The sequence below is a fragment of the Diospyros lotus genome, chromosome 1, assembly GCF_014633365.1.
Source record: "Diospyros lotus cultivar Yz01 chromosome 1, ASM1463336v1, whole genome shotgun sequence".
NCBI classification, from domain to species: Eukaryota; Viridiplantae; Streptophyta; class Magnoliopsida; order Ericales; family Ebenaceae; genus Diospyros; species Diospyros lotus.
In genome coordinates this window covers 45,730,044-45,752,020 of record NC_068338.1, presented here as the reverse complement: position 1 = coordinate 45,752,020, position 21,977 = coordinate 45,730,044, and the positions used below count along the sequence as shown (strand labels likewise).

At 37.0% G+C, this 21,977-nt stretch overlaps 2 protein-coding genes across 6 annotated transcripts in view; both read right to left on the bottom strand.

Annotated features, from left to right (window-relative positions):
- Window positions 1-5,318: 5,318 nt before the first annotated feature.
- Window positions 5,319-21,977, bottom strand: part of LOC127787567 (rust resistance kinase Lr10-like) — an 87,527-nt gene continuing 70,868 nt past the window's right edge. Inside the window, exon 10 of the mRNA XM_052315634.1 lies at window positions 5,319-5,563. The gene's annotated coding sequence lies outside the window, so the exon portion shown is untranslated. The remainder of the gene's footprint in view (window positions 5,564-21,977) is intronic.
- Window positions 5,319-21,977, bottom strand: part of LOC127787544 (rust resistance kinase Lr10-like) — a 36,557-nt gene continuing 19,898 nt past the window's right edge. For 3 of the 5 annotated variants that reach the window (XM_052315603.1, XM_052315619.1, XM_052315624.1), the window contains 6 exons: window positions 10,894-10,920; window positions 9,342-9,368; window positions 9,055-9,087; window positions 8,875-8,901; window positions 8,319-8,354; window positions 5,319-6,647 (listed from right to left, as the gene is read on the bottom strand). In XM_052315603.1, the coding sequence (XP_052171563.1) occupies window positions 5,593-6,647; window positions 8,319-8,354; window positions 8,875-8,901; window positions 9,055-9,087; window positions 9,342-9,368; window positions 10,894-10,920 (1,205 nt within the window). In that variant the 3' untranslated portion in view covers window positions 5,319-5,592. The remainder of the gene's footprint in view (window positions 6,648-8,318; window positions 8,355-8,874; window positions 8,902-9,054; window positions 9,088-9,341; window positions 9,369-10,893; window positions 10,921-21,977) is intronic. The other 2 variants (XM_052315614.1, XM_052315608.1) reach the window with 2 other exon arrangements.

Here is a 21,977-nt window from a genome sequence, read left to right as displayed (position 1 = left end):
AGAAAAATCTATCTGACATTTTATAAATAAGTCTAAATTACCCATATGTCTTTTGTAGGATAATTAATGTCATTTGATATATTTTTAAAATTTAAATTTATTAAATCTTATTTTTACAATAAGATTGATTTTAAAAAAACTTATTTATTTAACTTTTATAATTAATGTCATTTAATACATTTTTAAATTGTCATTTGATAATTTTTAAAATTTAAATAACATTATTCCTTTCACCAATTTTTAAAATTTAAATTTCTCTCCATATATATATATATTTTATTATCTAATATAAATTTCTTTCATCAATTTTTTAAATTATTTTATTTAATTTTATATTTTATTATCTATTATGAAAATATATTTTGGTAATTTTTAATTATCTATGTGGAATTATTGTAATTCCACTAATAATTATTTCTAGTCTTTTTATAATCTATTTTTGAACATGAATTTAGAAAATAAGACACTATTTTTAATTTTAATTTTTTAACAATTCACATTAATTATAAAACACTATTTTGATAATTGTTATGCCCACTAAAATAATAAAAAGGTCCGAGAAAAAGAAATGCCATGTGACAGGCCACCACGTGGGAGGCCTGGCTGCTTCATGCAGCTAAGAGGGGGGACCCCATGCCTCGTTGCTTCGTGCAGCCCAGAAGAGGGGCCTCCAAGCTGCATGAAGCGGCCACACAATGGCCACATGGCTGCTTCCCCCTTTCTATTGCCACGCAATAGCGTGGCCCCAAAGAAAATGAGAGCCTCTACCCCCGAGAAATGTCTCTCGGGGGTACTTTCATACCCCTGAGAGACCTTTCTCGGGGTTATTGCACACCCCCGAGAGAAGTCCCTGGGGGTGCCTAATGCACGCCCCCGCGCTCATGTTTGCTTGCCTGCATCCTCGCGCCGATAACCCTATAAGACTCGATCAAAATCGCCTTCGGGATGCTCGCTGAGATTCACTGCATATCAAAGTGGACCGTCGGGTGGACACTCCTAGTCAGTGGCCGTTGACCGGTGCCGGGCACCGCTGACTAGCTCTACTAGTATGCGATTCACTGCACGTTTAGATTTATTATATTGCTGTCCATGATTTGATATGCACATGGGTACGGGTTGCATATTGGGATATTCATGTATTGAGTATGCTTGGACACGGACATGCTAGTTTGGTTAGGTTGCATCCAGCACGAGCATACACATCGCGTGTGGTTTACTATGTGGGCGGAGCATGGCCTGATGCCTGGATGTATGGGCGTCGGTGTATCACGTTGATGCTCACTACGCCATTGCATTGCTATGTGCATTACATGGTTACCGGTAGTATTTAGTTCTCGGACGGGAGTACCATTCCGAGGGAGCCTATGGCTCGGCTGTCGGGAGTACCGACAGGGAAACGGGTGTCGGGAGTACCGACATAGACGGGTGACGGGAGTACCGACCCGGGATGGCGCACAGATTTGCTGGAGGTATTTGTTACCATCCAGGGCAGTGATAGGTTGGTATGGGACTTGGGTGCCAGGTGTCTTATGTGGGTCCTAAGGACCAGTATGTGCTTTTATTATGCTATGCTATTGTGTTGTAGCGTCTCATGACTTGTGTGTGCCTGTGGGTTTATTCTGGGGAGAGATTTCTAGTTTTGTGTAGTCTTCAGCCTTTCTTTTCTTATACTTGCTGAGTCTTTTGACTCACCTTGTTTTTCCATCATTCCAAGTAATGGCAGCGTGGGCCATGGCAAGGGAGTCATCTTTTAGCGACAGAGTCGGTGTGGTGTACAGGCAGTCCCGTCAATCCCTGTCAACTCTGATGGTTGAGTAGGGTTTACTCTATCATTTTTACTGTGCCAGGTCGTTTCTCGAGTCTCGTGTATGTTGGCACATGAGTCAATGTTTATTTATTTATCATGTGACCGCTGTGATAGCAGGGCACCCGTAGTGCATGCATGTGTTTAGCTTCGTTTCCGCTGTTCTTATTTTTTTTGTATGCATGCCAGGGTAGTTTTGTCTTGTGTCTCATTCTTTCCCTTCCGTAGGTGCCCCCACTCGGGTAGTTCGGGTGTTTGGGGATATCCGGGCAGGGGTGCTTACAAATGCATAAAGGTTCGGCTCTAAAGAGGCTAATCCTCTCTCTCAAGAGTTAGCTTGAGGCTCTCAAAACTTAGTTTGAGCTTCTAATAGAGAGAATCAACACTATCTTTTAATTGGAACTAGAACCAGCATACAATCCCTTACTTAAGCAAGAACCGCTAGCATACTATTAACAAATATAATCCCCTCACATAACAAGCGAGTAAAAGTAACAAATTTACAATCAAAGACAATTACAAACAAGTCACCAACGGTTGAGAATTCCACCAATCAGCACACTTCCAATACTTCAAACCTTCTCACTCTTGATTGAATGCTCTATCAAGTTTGTTCTACTTGAGTCTTCATATTTACCCTATATATATACATTTTCCAAACATATTAGCCATTAAAAAAAGGGTTAATATGAAGTTTGAAATTCAAAAAATGTTTAGTCTTTCTAAAACAAGAAGAAAATATGTCTCACCTTTAATTTAAAATAAATTTACTTTTTGCATGAGAAATCAATATTTGAAAATTTAATAATAAGCTTTTGAGATATAAATGATTAAAATAAGAAAAAATGTCTAAAAACAATCTCTTTTAATTTAAAATAAATTTACTTTTTACATGAGTAAGAGAAAATATATCTAAAAATAATTTTCTTTAATTCAAAATAAATTTACTTTTTGTATGAGAAAGAGAATACATTTATATTATAAAATATTTTTGATGTTCTACCCTTGTGCTTAGTTTTGATGATGAAAAACATATGTTATTAAATCCCTAAGTCATGAATCAAGGTGGTGGTTTTCAACAAAATAAATTTCAAGTGCATTGTTAAAATGAAAACCAAAAAGATTTATGATTTTCTATTTTAGTTAGAGATTTGCAAAGTCAAGTTTTTAGTCTTAAAAATAATCTCCTTGAAATCGTTGGTCAAAATAATTCTAAGGCAAAAGACCAACTAGAACATGTTTTTGAAAGTGTGTTCATTTTAGAAAGTGTTCATTTTAGAAAACTATCTCCTAGTATTTTGATATCTAATATCTCTTAGTAATGAAATAGTTTTGATGAATGTCTATATAAAAATCAATTTCTATCATGTGGATTATATGAATGAGAAAATGAATTTTTAGTATATAAGCTTTGAAGCAAGATATGAAAACTTATAGAAGAAATATTGAGTATGGTTGAGAGTGATTTGAAAAACTTGCTTGTTGAGAGTGATTTGTTTCAAAATATACTTTTGATAATCTCAACTTGCTTTCAAGATAATCAAAATGAGGTTTTAAAAGAATCGAATAAGGATGTATTGAAAATTCAAGATTTTCTATAGAATAGTCGACTATCAGGATCATTCTGTCGACTATGCTTCAAAATAGTCGACTATTTTTTATGTTCTGTCGACTATTTAAGCATCTGTCGACTATTTTAGCATCTGTCGACTATCGAGTAAAAATAGTCGACTATGCCTTTTGATCTGTCGACTATTTTTGTTCATAAGTTTCAAAAATTTCTTCATATCTCAGCATCTGTCGACTATTGGAATGTGTCTGTCGACTATTGAAATTTTGTGTTATAAAATAGTCGACTATTCGTTTTGTCTGTCGACTATTTCTTGCTTTAGTTGTAAAAATAGTCAACTATATATTTCTTCTGTCGACTATTTCTTTTTGCAGAAAGTTCCAACGGCTATTTTTTTCAAATCCCAACGGCTCCAAACGGCTATATTTCTCTTCAACTTCGTGGGACACTTATATATACATGTCATAGATGATCAAGAGAAGGCTAATGGACGGGAACGAATTGAATTGAGATTACATTTTACACTCGTTTCTATTTACATTCACTGTGCTTCAATTTTCTCTCTTCAAGGCTGTGATCTTAATTTGTTTACATTCATTTAAGCCTTGTATTATTTTTGAGAGACATTGTAACTAAGAGATTCATCTCTTAGATTCTCTCCAACTATATATTTCTTATTTTCCTAGCTTGGATAGCTAGAGGGCCCATTTGAGTGGGAGGTTTTGTAATTTCTAGTCTCGGACTAGAGGACCTACTTGGTTTAAGTAGGGGGTTTTAGTGGATGGTTTGAAAAATCCTTAGTGAGGAGCTAAGGTAGTGGATTAGACTTGGGTTAAGCCGAACCACTATAAATCTTGGTGTTCTTGTATGCTTGTGTTCTTTAAATCATCTTTATCTTTCCAAGCATTCCTCACTTGATTCACATTTGTCATTTTATATGCTTCACGTTTTAAATCTTTAAAACTTCAACCTGTATTAAAAGTTTTTCAAGTTCTATCAATTAAGTTTTTAAAATAACCAATTCACCCCCCCTCTTGGTGTGTGCCATAGCATCTCCCGTTCTAACAATTTTTGTTAATCATCAAAACTTAATTAATATGAGCAAATTGGTTGAACAAGACTTATAATACAACTCTTAATTTTTGAGTATTTGATGTAAACATTTTTATCAAGTAGATCTCTAAATTTTCTCAAATTAGTTTTGAAACATCTATATTATTAACGAGATTAAATAAATTGATTGAATATTCTTAATCTTTAGATTTCTGCCCTAAATATTTCCTGAACTTTTGAAACTTTGATTGGAAGTCTAATTATTATTATTATTTTTTTGTCAAATTGGTCTTTGAACTTTTTCAAAAATAACCAAGATACTTCAATCAAAAGAAACAACCTTAATTAAACTAAATTAAATAAAAATAAAGAATAATTTTAACATAATTTAATTAGTTTGATTAACATCCTTTTTTGTGAAAGGATGTATTGGAAATTTTGAAAAAAATTTAAGAATCAATTTGGTAAAAAAATAAAGTTCAATGGCTATTCAAGCTAAAATGCCAAAATCTAGAGAGTGCGTACTAAGTTAATTTAATACTATTAGTAACAGACAGGTGTTGTAAGTTTTTTAAAGAAATTTAAAGAGCTATTCAATAAAATACAAAAAAATTTACCTTTCAAAAATTGTTTATGAAACTAATTGACATGAAGAAACAATAATGAGAATGTGTAATTGTGCTCTTTGGTTTGGAAACTAATCTAGTTTGCAATAGAGAATCTTTGAAATTAGTTGTGTTTTTTGCAAAGAAGAAGAAACAAATAAATTGCTTAATCTAAACAATTATTCATAGAAGACAAGTCCATATATTCTGCCATGCATGAAATTAATTGTGTGGATATCATCAAGTAACCTTTTTATGAGTAGGCTTCCGACAATAAGGATTTGGGTGGTAGAAAAATATAGTTTTATTATGATTAATTTATTTGGTACATGGATGGTACTATAATTTGCTCTAATTTTAGTAAGAAAAAAAATTATAACTTACAAATGTTTATACTTGGAAGATGGCGTGCTCCAAGAAACCAAGTCTCTAAGCTCACCCATGCCTTGGAAGATGGCGGGCATTGGCATACATGAATTCAAATGTTTATAGTGATGACCATTAACTATTTATTCAATAACAAGTGCTTACCTTTTAAGTGTTGTGTTGATTTCGTGATATTAATTTGACATTTCTTGTGGGCAAAGTGAGGGCTTGGGAGGCATAGGTATGAGTTCAACACACCCTTCAAGCATCTCCACAACCTTACTCATCGACGGACGATCAATGGGCTTCATTTGAATGCACCACAAAGCTACCAACATCATCTTGTTCACTAGCACCTTTTCCTCTTCGTTGGCATCTTCCATTTCTATCCCTTTCCCTTTGTTGAGCTGGACATAAACCCATGAAGGGAAGTAAATTTGGCTTGTGTGATCTGCATAGGCATTTAGGTTCCGTCTCTTACTTGTCATTTCCATCAACAATATCCCAAAACTATAAATATCGGCTTTGTGTGAAACTCCTCCAATGTTGTTGTACAACAACTCTGGAGCCATGTAGCCAAATGTCCCTCTAGCTGCGGTCAAAGAGACAATGCTATCATCTGTTGGGTACAATTTTGCCAACCCAAAATCTGAAATTTTAGGAATAAAGTTCTCATCAAGAAGAATGTTGTGAGGTTTGATATCAAAATGTAAGATCTTCATGTCACAACCATCATGCAAGTATTCAATCCCGCGAGCCACGCCAAGTGAAATGTCAAACATTTGCTTGTAAGTCAAGGAGAAAGCTCCTTGCTCAGAAAATATGTACTTTTCAAGTGAACCATTAGGCATGAAATCATATATAAGAGCGCGTTTAGATCTCCCAGCATGAAATCCAACAAGACGAACCACGTTGAGATGATAAATCCTACCAACGGTGGCAACTTCATTGATGAATTCTCGAGCAGTAGCTGTGGACATCTTCAACACTTTTACAGCCACAATTCTACCACTTTTAAGCTCTCCTTTATACACAAGGCCAAAGCCTCCTTCGCCCACCTTGTGGTTGAAGCTGCTAGTCATTTTACTAATCTTAGAGTAAGAGTAGCTAATGGGCACGAGATTGTCTTGACTTAGAAGGAAATTTTCAATATCGTTGTTTATCCATGCATGCCTTTTCCAGAATTTGTACACCAAAAATGCCAAATAGAGCGGTAGCCCAATTAAAGCTCTTGCAACTAGGAAATATCCTGTTAACAAATTTCAAAATTAAAAACCAAATTAACTAGAAAAATTTCATATTAATTGGTTGTATTTGTAAAAAATAATGAATGTTTTAAAGTTCCTATGAATTTTTAATAGATTTAATGAAAAAATTGTTTACATTTCAAGAGGGAAACAAAGATGCTTTAATTGCAAGAGATACAACACCTTATTAATTTGTTTTTTGTTTATGTCTAAAAAGCATGATAGGAACATGGTGTGCGAAACATAAATGGAGATGACAATGTGTCTTTTAATGGGTTTCAATTATTTATTTAAAATTAATGTAAATATATAAATTAAAATATGTAAATGATTAAATATGTGATTCATTATTATTCTTAAACTTCATATTATGAAAAGGTAAATTGTACTTGCAATTTTTGTGTTTTCAAAAATAGCACCAACGATTTTTTAGGTTAATTACTATGCAACAAATACCACTGTACCATTTATTAACAGGGATCAATTTTATAAAAATCTCCCAAATATGCTCTTATTTCTTTACTCTCTTCTAAAATCATAGGAAAATAAAAAAAAATGCACAATACTGGTAATCATCCATCACTGACGAGATTCATTGACCACTTAAGAGAGAGAATATAGGTTGAACCAAGATTGATGAGTTCAAAAAAACAAGCCTACATCAATCTGGGGTTAGGTTTGGACAAGGGAAAGATGTAATAATTTATATATAAGGGTAAAATAGTCAATTTACTTAATATGTTATCCTCAAGACATATGTGTTAATTCCAAAAATACAAAAATATATTATATACTTAGTCAAATCTCAAGGATGATATGAGAATTTTACTCATTATAATATGATATATGTATATATATAAACTATATATAAAATGACAATTCTCATAAAGAAATGCAAATAGCTTGCTAAGGAATGCTATCCATTCAACCCCTACATAATATGTTTAAATTTATATTTTTAATATCTTTATAATTTACTTTCATTATTTTTTCTTTTCTGTTCGAAGTTCTATTTAATTTAAGCGATTGACACATATATCCTAATTTATATTCTATTTAACGTGCTTTGAGTTTTATTTATCGCAATTCCAAGAGGCTGGGTTTATAGAGCTCTATTTCCAACTTCGTTCTTTATTCTTAATGTTGCTCGATGATGGTTGACATTGCTCTTTATTCTTAATGTTGCTCGGTGATGATTGACAGGGAGATATATAAAAAGTGAATGGCTTCCTTTTTTTTACTCTTGGTGTTAGTTTTTTTTTTTTGTCTTTGTTTAAGGCTTAAGGTGTCGGTATTTTGTTTTTTGTCTTTGTTTAAGGTTTAAGGTATTTTGGTGTTGGTATTTTGTTTCACTTTGGTGTCCTTTGACTTTTGATTATTTTCAGCATATTTAGCTTTAATTAATTTTAGAATGGTAGACTCTAAATTTAATGTATCTTTAGTCGACACCATTTAAAATAAAACTGTTAGATTTCTATCAAATCAATTTAAATGCATATCCTAAGGATACCTACCTGCATATTTAGAATAGTGGTTCGCAAACATTTTGTATAATTTAAATTTTAACCATCCAAGTACAGTATCAATGCAATAGAAAACTGTTTTTTTAAATATTAGTTTGATTGCTAATAATTATAGAATATAGAGACAAGAGTGATATATGTTTTTCATACCTATTGGTATTGAGAGTAAGATACATCCAAGAATACCTGTAACATAATAAATGAATTATTAATCATACAACCAAGGTCGTTAATTATTCAATCTCACGATTAATATATTGTAAGGTTAGATACCTAGCAAAAAATATTACAAGTATATAATAAAAAATTACATTTTTATATTTTGAAACAACAATAATGATTTTTTTTAAAAAATGAGTTTTTCCATGCATTGTTAGATGAATTGTGATGCAATTGTAATTCAATTCTTCAAAAAATTACGAGACTCTATTTTCTTTCATCCAGAGTTTTAAGTTCAATTTTAAGGGGACTCTATTTTCTTTTATTATTTATCAAGGTACATTATAATTAATATATAATTTAAAATTTATACGTAAAATTAATAATTTTAAGGTTTGATTAAAAAATTAATATAATCTGATCACCTTTTAAGAATATTTAATAATTTATCTTATTATTTTTTTATATTTTATTAGCTTAAAATTCATAATAGATATGCAAATGGAAACAGATATTTACTGACTGAGAAAAAAAATAAAATACTTACTTAAGCCAATGATTCCGGGATAGAGTCCTACAATTTAAAACAAAAAACATAAATTAACAAACTAAATATATTACTCTTCCCCATATTTGCTTTTACGAGTGAATTATTTATAAAAGATGATAAAAAAATGTTATCATATCATTGGAATATTTTATATATTGAATGAAAACAAATACTCACTGTTATCGTTGGCTGGGATTGGGAGTCCGACAGCTGCAATTTAAAATAAACAAATAAGAAAGTAAATGAAAGGCATTATGTATTATTTATCTCACAATGCGATAATGAAATGAAAGAGTATTTCAAATATTTCCAATAAAATACTACAAATAGAATTAATTATACTTATGAAGATAATAATGGGTTTGAATATATACGACCATGTCAACAGCATGCAAAGTTTACTCTTTTTCATCCTTTTATTAATAGTAGCATTTCATAAATAAGTTAACGAAAATAATACTTACAGATTCGGAAACCGAGGAAATTAGCATCTGCAATTGAAAATTGAAAGATGAGTTAGGACACCCAACACTCTCTTGTCGTTATATGAATATAATAAGATATTTTCTTTATTTCGCACCACTTCACGCTCACCAACTCTCTTGGCACGTGGCACAGTTTTAAGTATTAACTGTGCTAATGTATGTGTTGTGTGAATTTGTGAGAGTTATTTGTTTGTGTAGCATTTCGCTAATGTATAGTATTACATCACATCATTTTTTTTATAGTATTACATCACTACCTGCTATACTTGTACACTAAGATTAATTGGTTAAAATATATATTTTAACCTCTATGCTTATATATTTTTTTATTTAAATATTTTAACTTTTTATTATTTTAATTACACTCTTGAACTTATAATTTCGAATCAATTATATTCTTAAATTTTTTGTTATTTCAATTATATCCCTAAATTCATTGATCTCAACAAATTTATTGAGATATTCAACTAATATAAAATTTCATAATTTATGAGTGTAATTAAAATAACAACAAATTTTACGGTACCTGAAATTATATGGATGCAATTGAAATAATAAAAAAAATTAAATATTTAAATAAAAAAAACATACAAATATAGCAGGTAGTCTTTGAATTTTGGTGCATTTTGTATTCTGTTGTCAAAGTGACTATAATCTTTATAACATAAATAATTGTGCCACAACCTCTAATTATGGTACTCTATATTATATAATAGTCATGGTATCACCTATAATTACAATGCTCTATATTATAAACACGATTATATTAGATACCACCAGTATTTACGACACTCTTTATCAAGTTATGTTGTCCGGTTACATTTTATTAGATTAATCATTAGTACACATGGTTAGAGTTTTCAAACTTCTACGCGTATCATTAGTGCTTCAAAGACTTCTAAGGAATGGTCTTTGAACCCATCAATGATGGTCCAGTCACTTCTTGGTGAACCCATCGAAGATGGGCTTCGGTAGTCGGACCCATGGCTGATCGGGCTTATAGGCACTGGCAGCTAAGTTTCAAATATAATGCTCGCTTTGGAGACAAGGGGACACAGCTTGACATGCTGCTGAACTTTCAAAATACGCTACCTCAAATCTGATTCTTAATCTTCTTCCAAAATTTTAAATCCTAACCTATACATATATGTATATATATATATATCTATCTATGTGATTGTATTTGAAATAGCTATGGTGGTGAAGATTTAAGAGTGGCCGGAATAGAGCGATGACCACACTATCAAATCAGGTGACACAAAGATACGATATTGATAATGACAAGCATAATTCTTTGTTATCTAATATCACAAATTTGATAAAAAGAATATTTTTGGATCTAAACAAAGTACAAAGACTATTTTAATTAGAAATAAATTATATGAAACGTTTGGACAAAAAAGTGAAGCTGTTGAACAAGCAAATTTACCTTTTTTAAAATTATATAAAGTATGTGTAAATCGCCCACACCAGGCCTAAATCAATTTACCCATAATTTTTAAAGTATATGGGATCGCAAACAAATACTTACCAGCTTTGAAGCCTTGAGAATAATAGCCTGCAATTTAATAAAACCAATATACAAGTGAGAAAACAAATACATTATCTTTTTCATATAATAAGTTATTATTCATATCTTTGAAAATTGTATTGAAAAATTGTACAATAAGTTTCTATTACCAAAATATAATAATAATATCAAAAGTTCGTTTCTACAACTTAATTAATTTAGAAGACAATCGTGATATTGTTGTATTATAATATTTTGTTTAATTTGTTCTGTAAGCACCCTTGCCCGAATATTCCAACCACCTGAACTATCCGAACGGGAGCGTCTACGGAAGGGAAAAAGAATGGAACACCAGAGAAGAACCACCATGGCATGCATACACAAAAATAAGAACAGCGGAAATAAAGCTAAACACATGCATGCATTACAGGTACCCCGCTATCACAGCGGTCACATAATAATTACATAAACACAGACTCCTGTGCCGACATCCACGAGACTCGAAGAAAGATCTGGCACAGTACAAAATAATAGAGTAAACCCTATTCAGACATCAGAGTTGATAGGGATTGATGGGACTGCCTGTACACCATATCGACTCTACCGCTAGACATTGACTCCCTTGCCATGGTCCACGCTGCCACTACCTAGAATGATGGAAAAACAAGGTGAGTCGAGAGACTCAACAAGCATAAGAGAAGAAAGGCTGAAGGCTGCACAAAACTAGAAAACTCTCTCCAGAATAAACCCCAAGGTACACACAAGCCATGAAATGCTATAACACAATAGCATAACATAATAAAAGCACATACCGGTCCTTAGGGCCCACATAAGACACCTGGCACCCAAGTCCCATACCAACCTGTCGCTACCCTGGACGGTAACAAATACCTTCAGCAAACTTGTGCGCGCTGTCCCGGGTCAGTACTCCCGTCACCCGTCCATGTCGATACTCCCAACACCCGTCCCTGTCGGTACTCCTGACAGCCGAGTCATAGGCTCCCTCGGAACGGTACTCCCGACCGAGAACTAATAACTACCGGTAACCATGCAATGCACATAATAATGCAATGGCGTAGTGAGCATCAACGTGATACACCAGCGCCCATACATCCAGGCATCAGGCCATGCTTCGCCCACATAGTAAACCACACGCGATGCATATGCCCGTGCTGGATGCAACCTAACCAAGCTAGAATGTCCGTGTCCAAGCATATTCAATAAATGAATATCCCAACATGCAACTCGTACCCATGTGCATATCAAATCATGAACAACAATATAATGAATCTAGACGTGCAGTGAATCAAATACTGGTAGAGCTAGTCAGCAGTGCCCGGCACCAGTCAACGGCTAGTGACTAGGAGTGTCCACCCGACGGTCCACTTCAGGGCCGTACAATAGTTTACCCCAACGTCACCAACAACCGACCCCTGCCCTACTGCTCGATAGCTCTAACCAAACCATAAATAAATCCGAGAAAATCCTTAAATAAACCCGATAAAATCGTAAATAAACCCGTACGTCTACAAACCTAGTTCCCAGCCTGGTTCAGCATCATTCCCAAAAGGAGTGGGGGTGGTACAAACCCCCATAGGCTCACAATGAATAAAATTTTAGAAGTCTCGGATTTAATTTAAATTAAACAAATGAATAATAATTCAACAAATAAGGCTAGATGCCGAATTAAAGTAAGGGAGGTGATAAAATACGAGAAATCCCGGGGTCTTTCACAGGAATTAAAGATCACGAGGAGAGGGTTAAGAGCTTGCCTTCACACGGCCGTTTCCTCTTTTTCTTGCCCTCCCGCTGCTAAGTAAAACGTTAATAGCGATTAATAAAACCCTGACTCGCATTAATTAAATCTAACCGTGTAATATAAATAATTTAACCTCCTAAAATCCCACGTAGGCGCATCACAAATAAAATCTCAATAAATCTTATATTTATTTTAAATTAAATAATGCCAATAACATCCCTAATTTATATATATAATTAATACGCGATACCGAAACGAGTTAAGGGAAGACGATGGGATCATAAAATGGAAAGAGATTGCGAAGGGTAGAAGGAGCTTGCTTGTATCTAGCCGTTTACGACGTTTCCACGCTTAAACACCACCAAATTAATACACGTTGTAAATAGATTAAACTCCCAAAATTAATAAAATTAGGCCCAAAATGAAATTTCAACCGTAGAGAATGTTTAATACATATTTATTTACTCACCTGGCTAATTAAAATCCAATTAAACATTGATTAAACGCTTAATTTCTCCCAAAATTCCCTCTTCATGCGCCTTCTTCTTCTCTGTTTTTCTTTCTCTGCTCCCTGCCAAATTCCTTGGCCGAATACTGCTAAAATCAGGCTTTAAAAAGCCAAAAGAGAGAGGCCACCAGCGCCTGCTGCGTGGCAGCGCTGGCACACCCACCGCCTTGCCCAAAACGACGCCGTTTTGGGTAAGGTTTTGGCTGAAAATAAGCCAAAATTCCTCCAAGCCCGCGCGCACGCCAAGCCTCGAACTCGCGACCTGCCCGCCTCCCTCGCGCCACTCGGCTAACCTACATCTTCAACCTTAATGCGCACCACATTAATTTTAAAGTGAACCACAGCCCTTTCTCCGAAATTGCAGCAGCACCCAACACTTCCAGAAGTTACACATGCACCCCTATTCTTAACTTCCACTTATTACACTTACACCCCAAAACTTTCAAAAATCCACCAATTTAATTTATTCTCCTATTTCATAAATACTCCCAGTTAAATTAATTATTTTCTCAAAATAACATAAATAAATATTTTTCTTAAATCTCCAAGTACCCAAATAAATTAATATTTCCTTTTTAACCCACACATATTCAATAATTACCACAAATTCATTAATTAATAATTATCAACCAAATAATTTAATTAATTAACTTTAATTCCTTATTTTCCTCAAACCACATAAATAAATACATTCTCTTAAATTCCCAAATATTCAATAATGTCCTCAACACCAATTTGAATAATTATTTTCAAATTTTGGAATATTACATGTTCTTTATAAGTAAAAAATTAAAAAAATGTAACGACCCTGTAATCGGGGTTGGGACTCTTACATTGATTGAAGGGGTGTAGTTGGTGTTGTGAGGTGTGTAGGACACAAAAAGGTAGTAGCAGTCGACAGAGGAAACAGCTATCGACCGATGAAGGCTAATGGCACAATCGATCGATAGATGCCTGGGGATTTGTCGATTTTTTGTTGGAACTGTTGACCAATTAAGTGAATTTGTTGACCGTTTGTGTCGAAAAAAATCGACCAATTAAGGTGGTGGAGAGCTTCTAGAAGCAAGGGGTTTCTACACTCTTCTAAAGCTTGTGTTATATATATATAAAGGGAGAAAGAGACGGATTTCTCACGAAACAGAGAGGAAAATCGGGAGAAGAAAAAAGAAGGAGGAAAAAAGGAAGAAGAGGAAGGCTGGGGTCCTCTTATCTTGACAGAAGTCATGGACTGCGACCTACCTGGGTGTTCATTTTGACCTTGCTAAGCCCTTAAAAGTCATGATATGTTAGCCGCGATCGAATTACGATCTACTGGGACATATAACTTGACGGCGAAATGCTATTTAATTTAACAGTTATCGAGCTACCGTATATTAGCTTAGATTTGATCTTATAGGAATTGGGCTTCACATTATTTTTTTCTTATTTTGAACAGATTAGGGCTTCCTGGGTCATGAGGAATTTTGATGGCAAGAAGGGAAACAAGGAGATTGGAGACAAAGAAGCAAAAGTGTGCTGACAGATTTGACCTTCTATGCTTCTTTCAAGTTTTTGGCTAAGTTACAATCCCAGAACGTGAATGATGTCTTCAGAGATATTGTAGAGGACTTCTTGGTATTTCTGGAATGGTATGGTTTGTCCAAATCAAATTTCGTTTGGGCCTCCAAACATCGCTTCAAAGTCGGGACCAGAAAGTTGGGTCAAATTAGGAAAGCTGCACAGATGCTGAATCTTTAAAAGGCCATAACTTGGGCGTCCGATATCCAAATCAAGTGATTTAAAATCCCAAATTCATCTACTCTTCCTGATATACAATTTTGATGAAGGGGCCGAAGCCCATAACGCACTTTATCCTATTCGAAATTGGCTGTGAAGTTGCGGTAACCTAGGGTTTCCTCCCTAAGCTTTATTTAAGCACATTAAGTGGCCGATTTTGGAAAAATTCTCACGATTTCAACCAAGAAGATGGAAGGCTAATTCGTTTGTGATTCGCTACATTCTCGTACCCCTTGCCCGATTTGAGTCTCGGTCATATTGTTGAATCCGGTTTGGAACTCGATTTTCATGTTTTAATTGATGATTCTGTTTCTTTCCTTCTCTAAGTTTATGTATGTTTCTTTTATGCGATTGTGTGAATGCATGCATGATCTTTGGATAGTTTTAATTGACGTACTTGGTTAAGGCTTTGATTAGAAAGAAACGGTATATTTGTATGAGCGATTGCTCGATTGGATTTAATCTTTTACGGTTGTAGAAGAGTTTTTCAAATCAAAAGAAAATCAAACCAAAATAGATTGTTTTCATAAATGAGACGAGCATTACCGTGGTAAGGAGGTAGGGTTTGTAGCGGGTTACGTTTTACTTCATCGTTGTTTCATTCTTGAACGTTTATATTTCAGTTTTCATCACAACCCCCCTCGTTTAGTCTTATTTTGACAGATCCGTTTGAGGTTCATTGGGAGACGACTTTGGGTTGCACCCTTATTGCAAATCCGAATCTATATTTCATCTAATCTATCGTTGTTCAACAGCACCGATCAATCCCGTTTACTTAAAAGTTCATGACTTACTGGGCATACGACTCGAGCTAACAAAATCTTACTTAACATATTATCCGAAGTTACTTAGTTTTGAAATTTATCAGTTGCAAGCTAAAGGTGCCCTCGAGTTATCTAAATTTAAACTCATGCGTAATCTTTGTGATCGACTTTCAGCTTGCAGCGAATGATAAAGAAACAAAAATTCATTGAGACAGAAAGATGTATCGTTTTCAAAATCAAAGTGCAAGAACAAGTAAGAAAATGAAAAAGTCTTAATGGCCTAGGGAATGCGAGCTTGAAGCAGGTGCATCCTGGGGAGCTGAGTTGCCGGCATCTTCAACAGGAGGAACGACCCCAGTTTGATCAGGCGCGGGCAAGGTTTCGATGACCTCTTTATTCACGGCATCAGCAGCATATTTCTTCACCGCTTCTATGGCTTCTTGGCCGAAGCAAGAAAAATCGAGTTGTGGATGCGCTTTCCACAAAGTGAAGATGAACGCATTGGAGATATCGAACTCAACCTCCTCGTGTTCCCTTATGACCAGAGCTTTGACATCGACCTTCATTTGCTTGACCTCCTATTTTGCCACTTCAGCCTCCCCAGATGCAGCGTTAACTCGCTGCCAGGCCTGTTCCAGGTCGCCTCGTATTGCAACTAGCTCTGCCTCAGCTTTTTTAAGCTTCGAAGTTATCTCCGAAAAGGTCGAATCGTACATTCTCTTCTCCCTGGCCAATTCTTCCTCGGCCTCCCGCTTAGTTTTTTATGCCTCCCTTACTTGGTCTTCCAAACCCTCAACCTTGCTCCGGGCTCTCTGTGACTTTGGTGGTCAAAAAGGCCAGACTCTCCTCCAGCTTCTTCTTATCCTTCCTGAGCACCTCGATGATGACCTCGAGCTGCTCTTTTTCCTTGGTGGCTCAGGCTTTCTTTTCTTTTTGCTAGAAGACACCCAGGGAAGCCTGCGAAATTTAGAAGGTCAGTACATGAGAAGGAGATAAAACAAGAAATACGAAATCGAGTGAAGAACCTTACCAAAAGGCTATGACGAGCAATGTAGTTAGAAAGTACGTCACCTGACACTTCCTTCTTGTCCAGAGCCTTGGTAGAGTTACCAAGGACCCCGTTCAAACTATCAAGAAAGGGGCTGAAGTATGTCCCACCGACTGCGACCTCGGATGCACTTGGCTCGACAGAAGCGGTTGCCTTATTCCTTTGTCTGCCTGAGCCTTCTGAATGGCCTGTGAGGTGGAAGGTGTTTTTCTTTTGCTCCCAGTTGCAAGGGCCTCCTCGCGAACCACAGACTTACCACGATTAGCTGCAGCTGCGACAGCCTCGCGCTGTGAAGAAGTGCTAGTAGTAGTGAGGTCTGACAAAGTCGCGACAGTTGCTGCAGGTTCGGGACCATGCAGAGCAACAAGGTCGTGACTCTCGCTAGACACCTCGACGCGAGGCTCCGTCCTTTGGATTTTGGCAGGAGAAGAAGATGCGGGAACGACCTTAGGCAAGCTCGAGATCGTGGAAGTGTTGGGTCTTTCGAGATGAAGCTTTATTACCTCTGATGACGTTAGTAAGGCCCCGACCGTGACTTCTCAATGAGCTCTACTTTCCTTGATCGGACTCCCGCTGAAGTCGACCACATCAAGGGCCGACCCTATCTCCTTTTAGCCCCGAACTCCTATGTCCTCCCTCCTGATGTCTTTGAGCTTAAGAGGGGGAGCGAGTTGGAAGTCACAGAGTAAACAATCAGAGAGCTCGCAGTCGTCCTTGTTTGTTTTTGCCTCTGAAGCTTTTTGAAGTCCTTGTGCCTCGGAGATAGTCAGCTCAGGCTTCCCACTAGCGACGTCTGTAAAATCAAGAAGAAATTTGTAAATAAGGAGCAATATCAAATAAATCATTGTAACAAGCGCGAGTTGAAGGACTACTTACTTGGTACAAGGACAAAGCTGAAATTATTAAAATCGTGGAGTGAAGAGCAGGAAATGTAGAACCACTAGGACTTGTAGACTTGTAGTTCCCTACATTGTACTTGCCCTTAGCCTTCCCTTGAGGCAAGAGCTTCTTATAGTTAGAAGAACGAGCTTCCATATAATACAACCTATCATTGGTACCTTTGAAAGAATAAAGGTATCTAAGGATTTTGGGGGTGGGAAGAGGAAGTTTGTTCTTTTTGAAGAGTATGGCCATGGAGGTTAACTGGGCGTAAGAGTTGGGAGTCAGTTGGAAGGGGGTGAGCTTCAAGTCATTTAGAATGGTTATGAGATAGGGCTGGAGTGGAAATCTAAGCCCAAACTCTAGGTGTTGGGGGTTGACAGCCACGAACCCTGCTAGAGGAAAGGTTGTGTGGTCACCAGGAGAAGATACCATTACGTGTGTGCCGCAGGGAAGGCGGTACTCCGCAGCACACGACTTCAACTCGCTGATTGTTAGCTTCGAGGGGTAGCGTTTGAAGACCTTGCGAGTTGCACGTTCCTTGGCAGCTCGTTAGGCGACTACAGGGTTGGTACGCTAAGGAACTCTCTCAGCGACCTCAGAGTCAAACGAGATCATGTTGTGTACAGTTCGTGCCAACATCTCTCCGCTATGCTCTAAAGAGCTAGAGGTGTCATTGTCTTCTACCCTTGTGGTTGCGGTGCTTCTGACTTGATGTGGACATATATGATGGGAAGACAAAAAGAAAAGGAATAGTAGGGTCACTAAGAACAGACTGGTCCTCACAAATTGAAGTTCCTAAGGATACTTCCTACCAATCAGATCGTGCGCTTCACAACAGGGTATGACTCAAAACAAAAGGGACTAAGTCTATAAGCCTATTAAGCCTCCTAAAATAGATGAAAGCTAGCCTACAAGATACACAGCCATCACCAGGAGGTGAGGCATGGAAACATAATCGACAAAAAGAATGGGAGCAGAAATAAAGTAAACTAAAGAACTACGAGAAACATATTGTTCTTGATCGATTGCTGCAAAAGCCGAGGAGAAGAGCCAGTAAGAAAGTGACTGTGAAGGGCGGAGAAGCTTCGAAATAGTCAGCAATAAAGTCTTAGAATCGGGAGGAAGAAAAAGGTTACAGAAGCAAGGAATGTTTTTAAAATGACACGGTAAAGGGGAGAAAAGAATTTCCTCATGCTTTTATAGTTTGAAGTATTCCACCGTTGAATGAAGAAACCGACGAACTGCCTTAGATCCAATGGTGACGCACGGGAGCATGGGGCCCACGGACATAATGATTAAGCGGTTATGGGGAACATGCGCATTAAAGGCACCTCAGACAAGAAGTGCGGCGTGAAACAACACAATTTGAAATGATTGGGCAGAAGTCTAGAAGGTGGATTGACAGGTTGCATAGCCCAATCCGGACTGCGTACATCAGCTCGCGCTCTGAAGATTGCACCGCGAGCTGGGGGCTAGTGTTACGGGCATTTTTCGAACCGCCTTACGCTATTGTCTGGACTGCTTTGGGCTGAGAATAGTCCAATGATTGAGCCACAGCCACACGAAGCCCAATGGGCCTAAAGCCGAAGAACATCTCAGCGAGGTCGCACAATGCTAAAGCATGAGCTTAGATCGCGATAGCAAGCGAGCTCCTAGTGATGCCTCTAGCTTGCTGGCCGATTAGATCAGCTCACAAAGAAAATCACGAAGCAGAATATCCGGATATGATGTCTACCTGTCCTTATCTGTGGTAAACTAGTCCCCAGATGGTGTGGAGCCTTTACTCTCGATTTTATGGAAATAATAAGGGCACATTGTCCCTCACGATGTGGCCTGTAACGCCCCGCTTTCCCGGGCGTGTTATAAATTGGGACAATTCCGGGACAATAATTTTTTTTTCTTTCAAACATTAAAGCTAAACCACATCGTTCCTCGAATCCGTCCCAGAATTCCCAATCATTAATCTCGAAAGAGAATCATCAAATGCGGAAGCAAAGATTGAAACCTGATATCTTAACATTAATCATAAATAAATTCTTACATCTTCAACATTCCTCAAAACGTTCAGAATCTAAAGTAGCAAAACTTAAATATAGAGTCTACGTAACATACATTTCCTTCTTCCTACACTCTGCTAAGTGCCATTTCATGCCTAATTTATCCTTGTATCTGCTGCAATTTCCACCTAGAACGTTTGAATATTCCAGGGGCAAAGCCCAAGTTAGATGATGAATCATCTAAGTAAGGGTACATAATGTTATGTCATGTGTGTATGCAATGTCTTTCATCGTAGGTGTCAACTGCACCCCTCATGCTGCCTACCATTTTTGCGGCCACCTCTTTCGAAGCCGGGGTGTATGGGTGCACCCTTGGTAAAGCAGCGGTGCTAGTTCGTACTCCCTACGGCCTCAATGCGAGTGATCAATGATATCAACGTGTATTTATGCATTTCATAGTGATGTCATGTATGTAGTCTACGTGATGGATACATATCAGAGTATGCCAATATGATGAAAACATTTTCGAGGAACATAAACCAAACTAACTTTAATTGGGGAGTATCACTTACCTTCTCAAGCTTATCGGGTTACCTCGATATTCGTGCCTTACCTCGATTTGCATGCCAACCTCAAAATTTGCACGAATCTCTTCAACTTCAACCTCAAAGTATCCTAATCACCATAATTATTTAAATAAATATTAAAACCTATTTTTCCATAATTTCTGGCATTTTCTTTAATTTTCTTTCTATTTCTTCCTAATTTTCCTCAATAAATCCAAACTAAATATTTCTAAAATATTTTCTCAAATATTCTTCTACGAAAATTCATAAAATAATATTCTTGAATTTCTGAAATTTTCTAAGAAATTTTACTTACCTTAACTTAGCTTCTTCGACTTCCTTGGTATGCGTGACACATCCTCGAAACGGGTGCCCAGACAATTTTTTCTCACCAAAATCTCCAGGATATTACCAAAATATAATTTTCTATTTTTCAAGATTTTTCTAGGATTTTTTTCATCATTTTCTTATTTTCTTTTCTTTTCTTTTCTTTTTCTTTTCTTTCTTTTTTTCTTTTTCCTTCCACTATTCATCATCTTCTCTGCTTCTTCTTCACTGCACCCGCGCACCACCTGCCCAGCTTCTTTCCATTTTTTCTTCTTCCTTTTCTTTTTTTCTTTCTTCTCTTCTTTTCTTTTCTTCTTCTTCTTCTTCTTCTTCTTCCTCCTACCAGCGCTGCCTGCAACTCGCGAACAGGGGCTGCGCATGGTCGTCGCTCGCCACCCACTTCCGTCGCCACTGCTGCGGCCAATGCTTCCGCCATTTGCCATGCTTCCGGCTGCTTCCGTCTCAGGCCGTTGCTACTTGCTCGCGCGCTGCTTAGCCGCTGCTCGCGGCATCCATGGCTGTTGAAGCTCGCGGCCGTGGCCACTGCAGCTATGTGGCCGACTCCTTTGGCCATCGACACGGCCGCACCAGCCTCCTCGCACACCCATCAGTGCCACCCACTGCTGCTGGCCGCGGCTTACTACCAGCGGCAGCCATGGCCACGGCCACTTTGCTTCCATCTCTCTCTCTCTCTCTCTCTCCCTCTCTCTTGCTTTCCTCGGCTTTCCCAGCCCAAACTCGAACTCCCTCTCTCTCGCATCTCTTGGCCAGCTTCTCCCATGCTTCCATTTCTCTTCTCCCATTTCCCTGCCATTCTCTTCTCCAAGCTCCCTATTTATAGCAAAATGTAGCTTGGGCATTACTCAACTTGGCGTGCAAAATCTTCCAAGTTTGCAGAGGTAAGCTTCAGTTGCAGACGCGTGGCTAATTTGCGCAAATCGCGGATGGCTGATTTATAGGGCATGGCACACACGCGCACTGATATATATCACGCCGCGCATTTAATTCCTCAAATCTCGCAGGCTTAATCTCCCCTTATTGCGCAAATCTCGACCGATTTTGTAGAGGCGTGGCTGGTTGCAGAGCATGGCTAAGTTGCAAAGCGTGGGAGGAGTTTGCATGCATAATTCTATCAATTTTGCAGAGGCGCCTGCTCTGCTGCGTACATACATATATATAATTATTTACTACTTTAATATATATAAAAATTACATAATTAATTTACAAAATTATACATTAAACCCCAAATTTATTCCTATTACACTAGTGCAATTCCATAATTGCAACTATGGCCTTAAATCTCAAATTAATTTACATTACAATACCGAAAATCCACAATTAATAATCCAAATCTTAGTTGAAAAGGACGATTTCATCCTAGTGTCCTCACTGGGCTATCGTTTCATCCCGAAACCACTGAAGGGTTTCTCATTACGTAAAATTGGAGCCCCCTTAGGGTTCCATTGATTTTTTGGGAC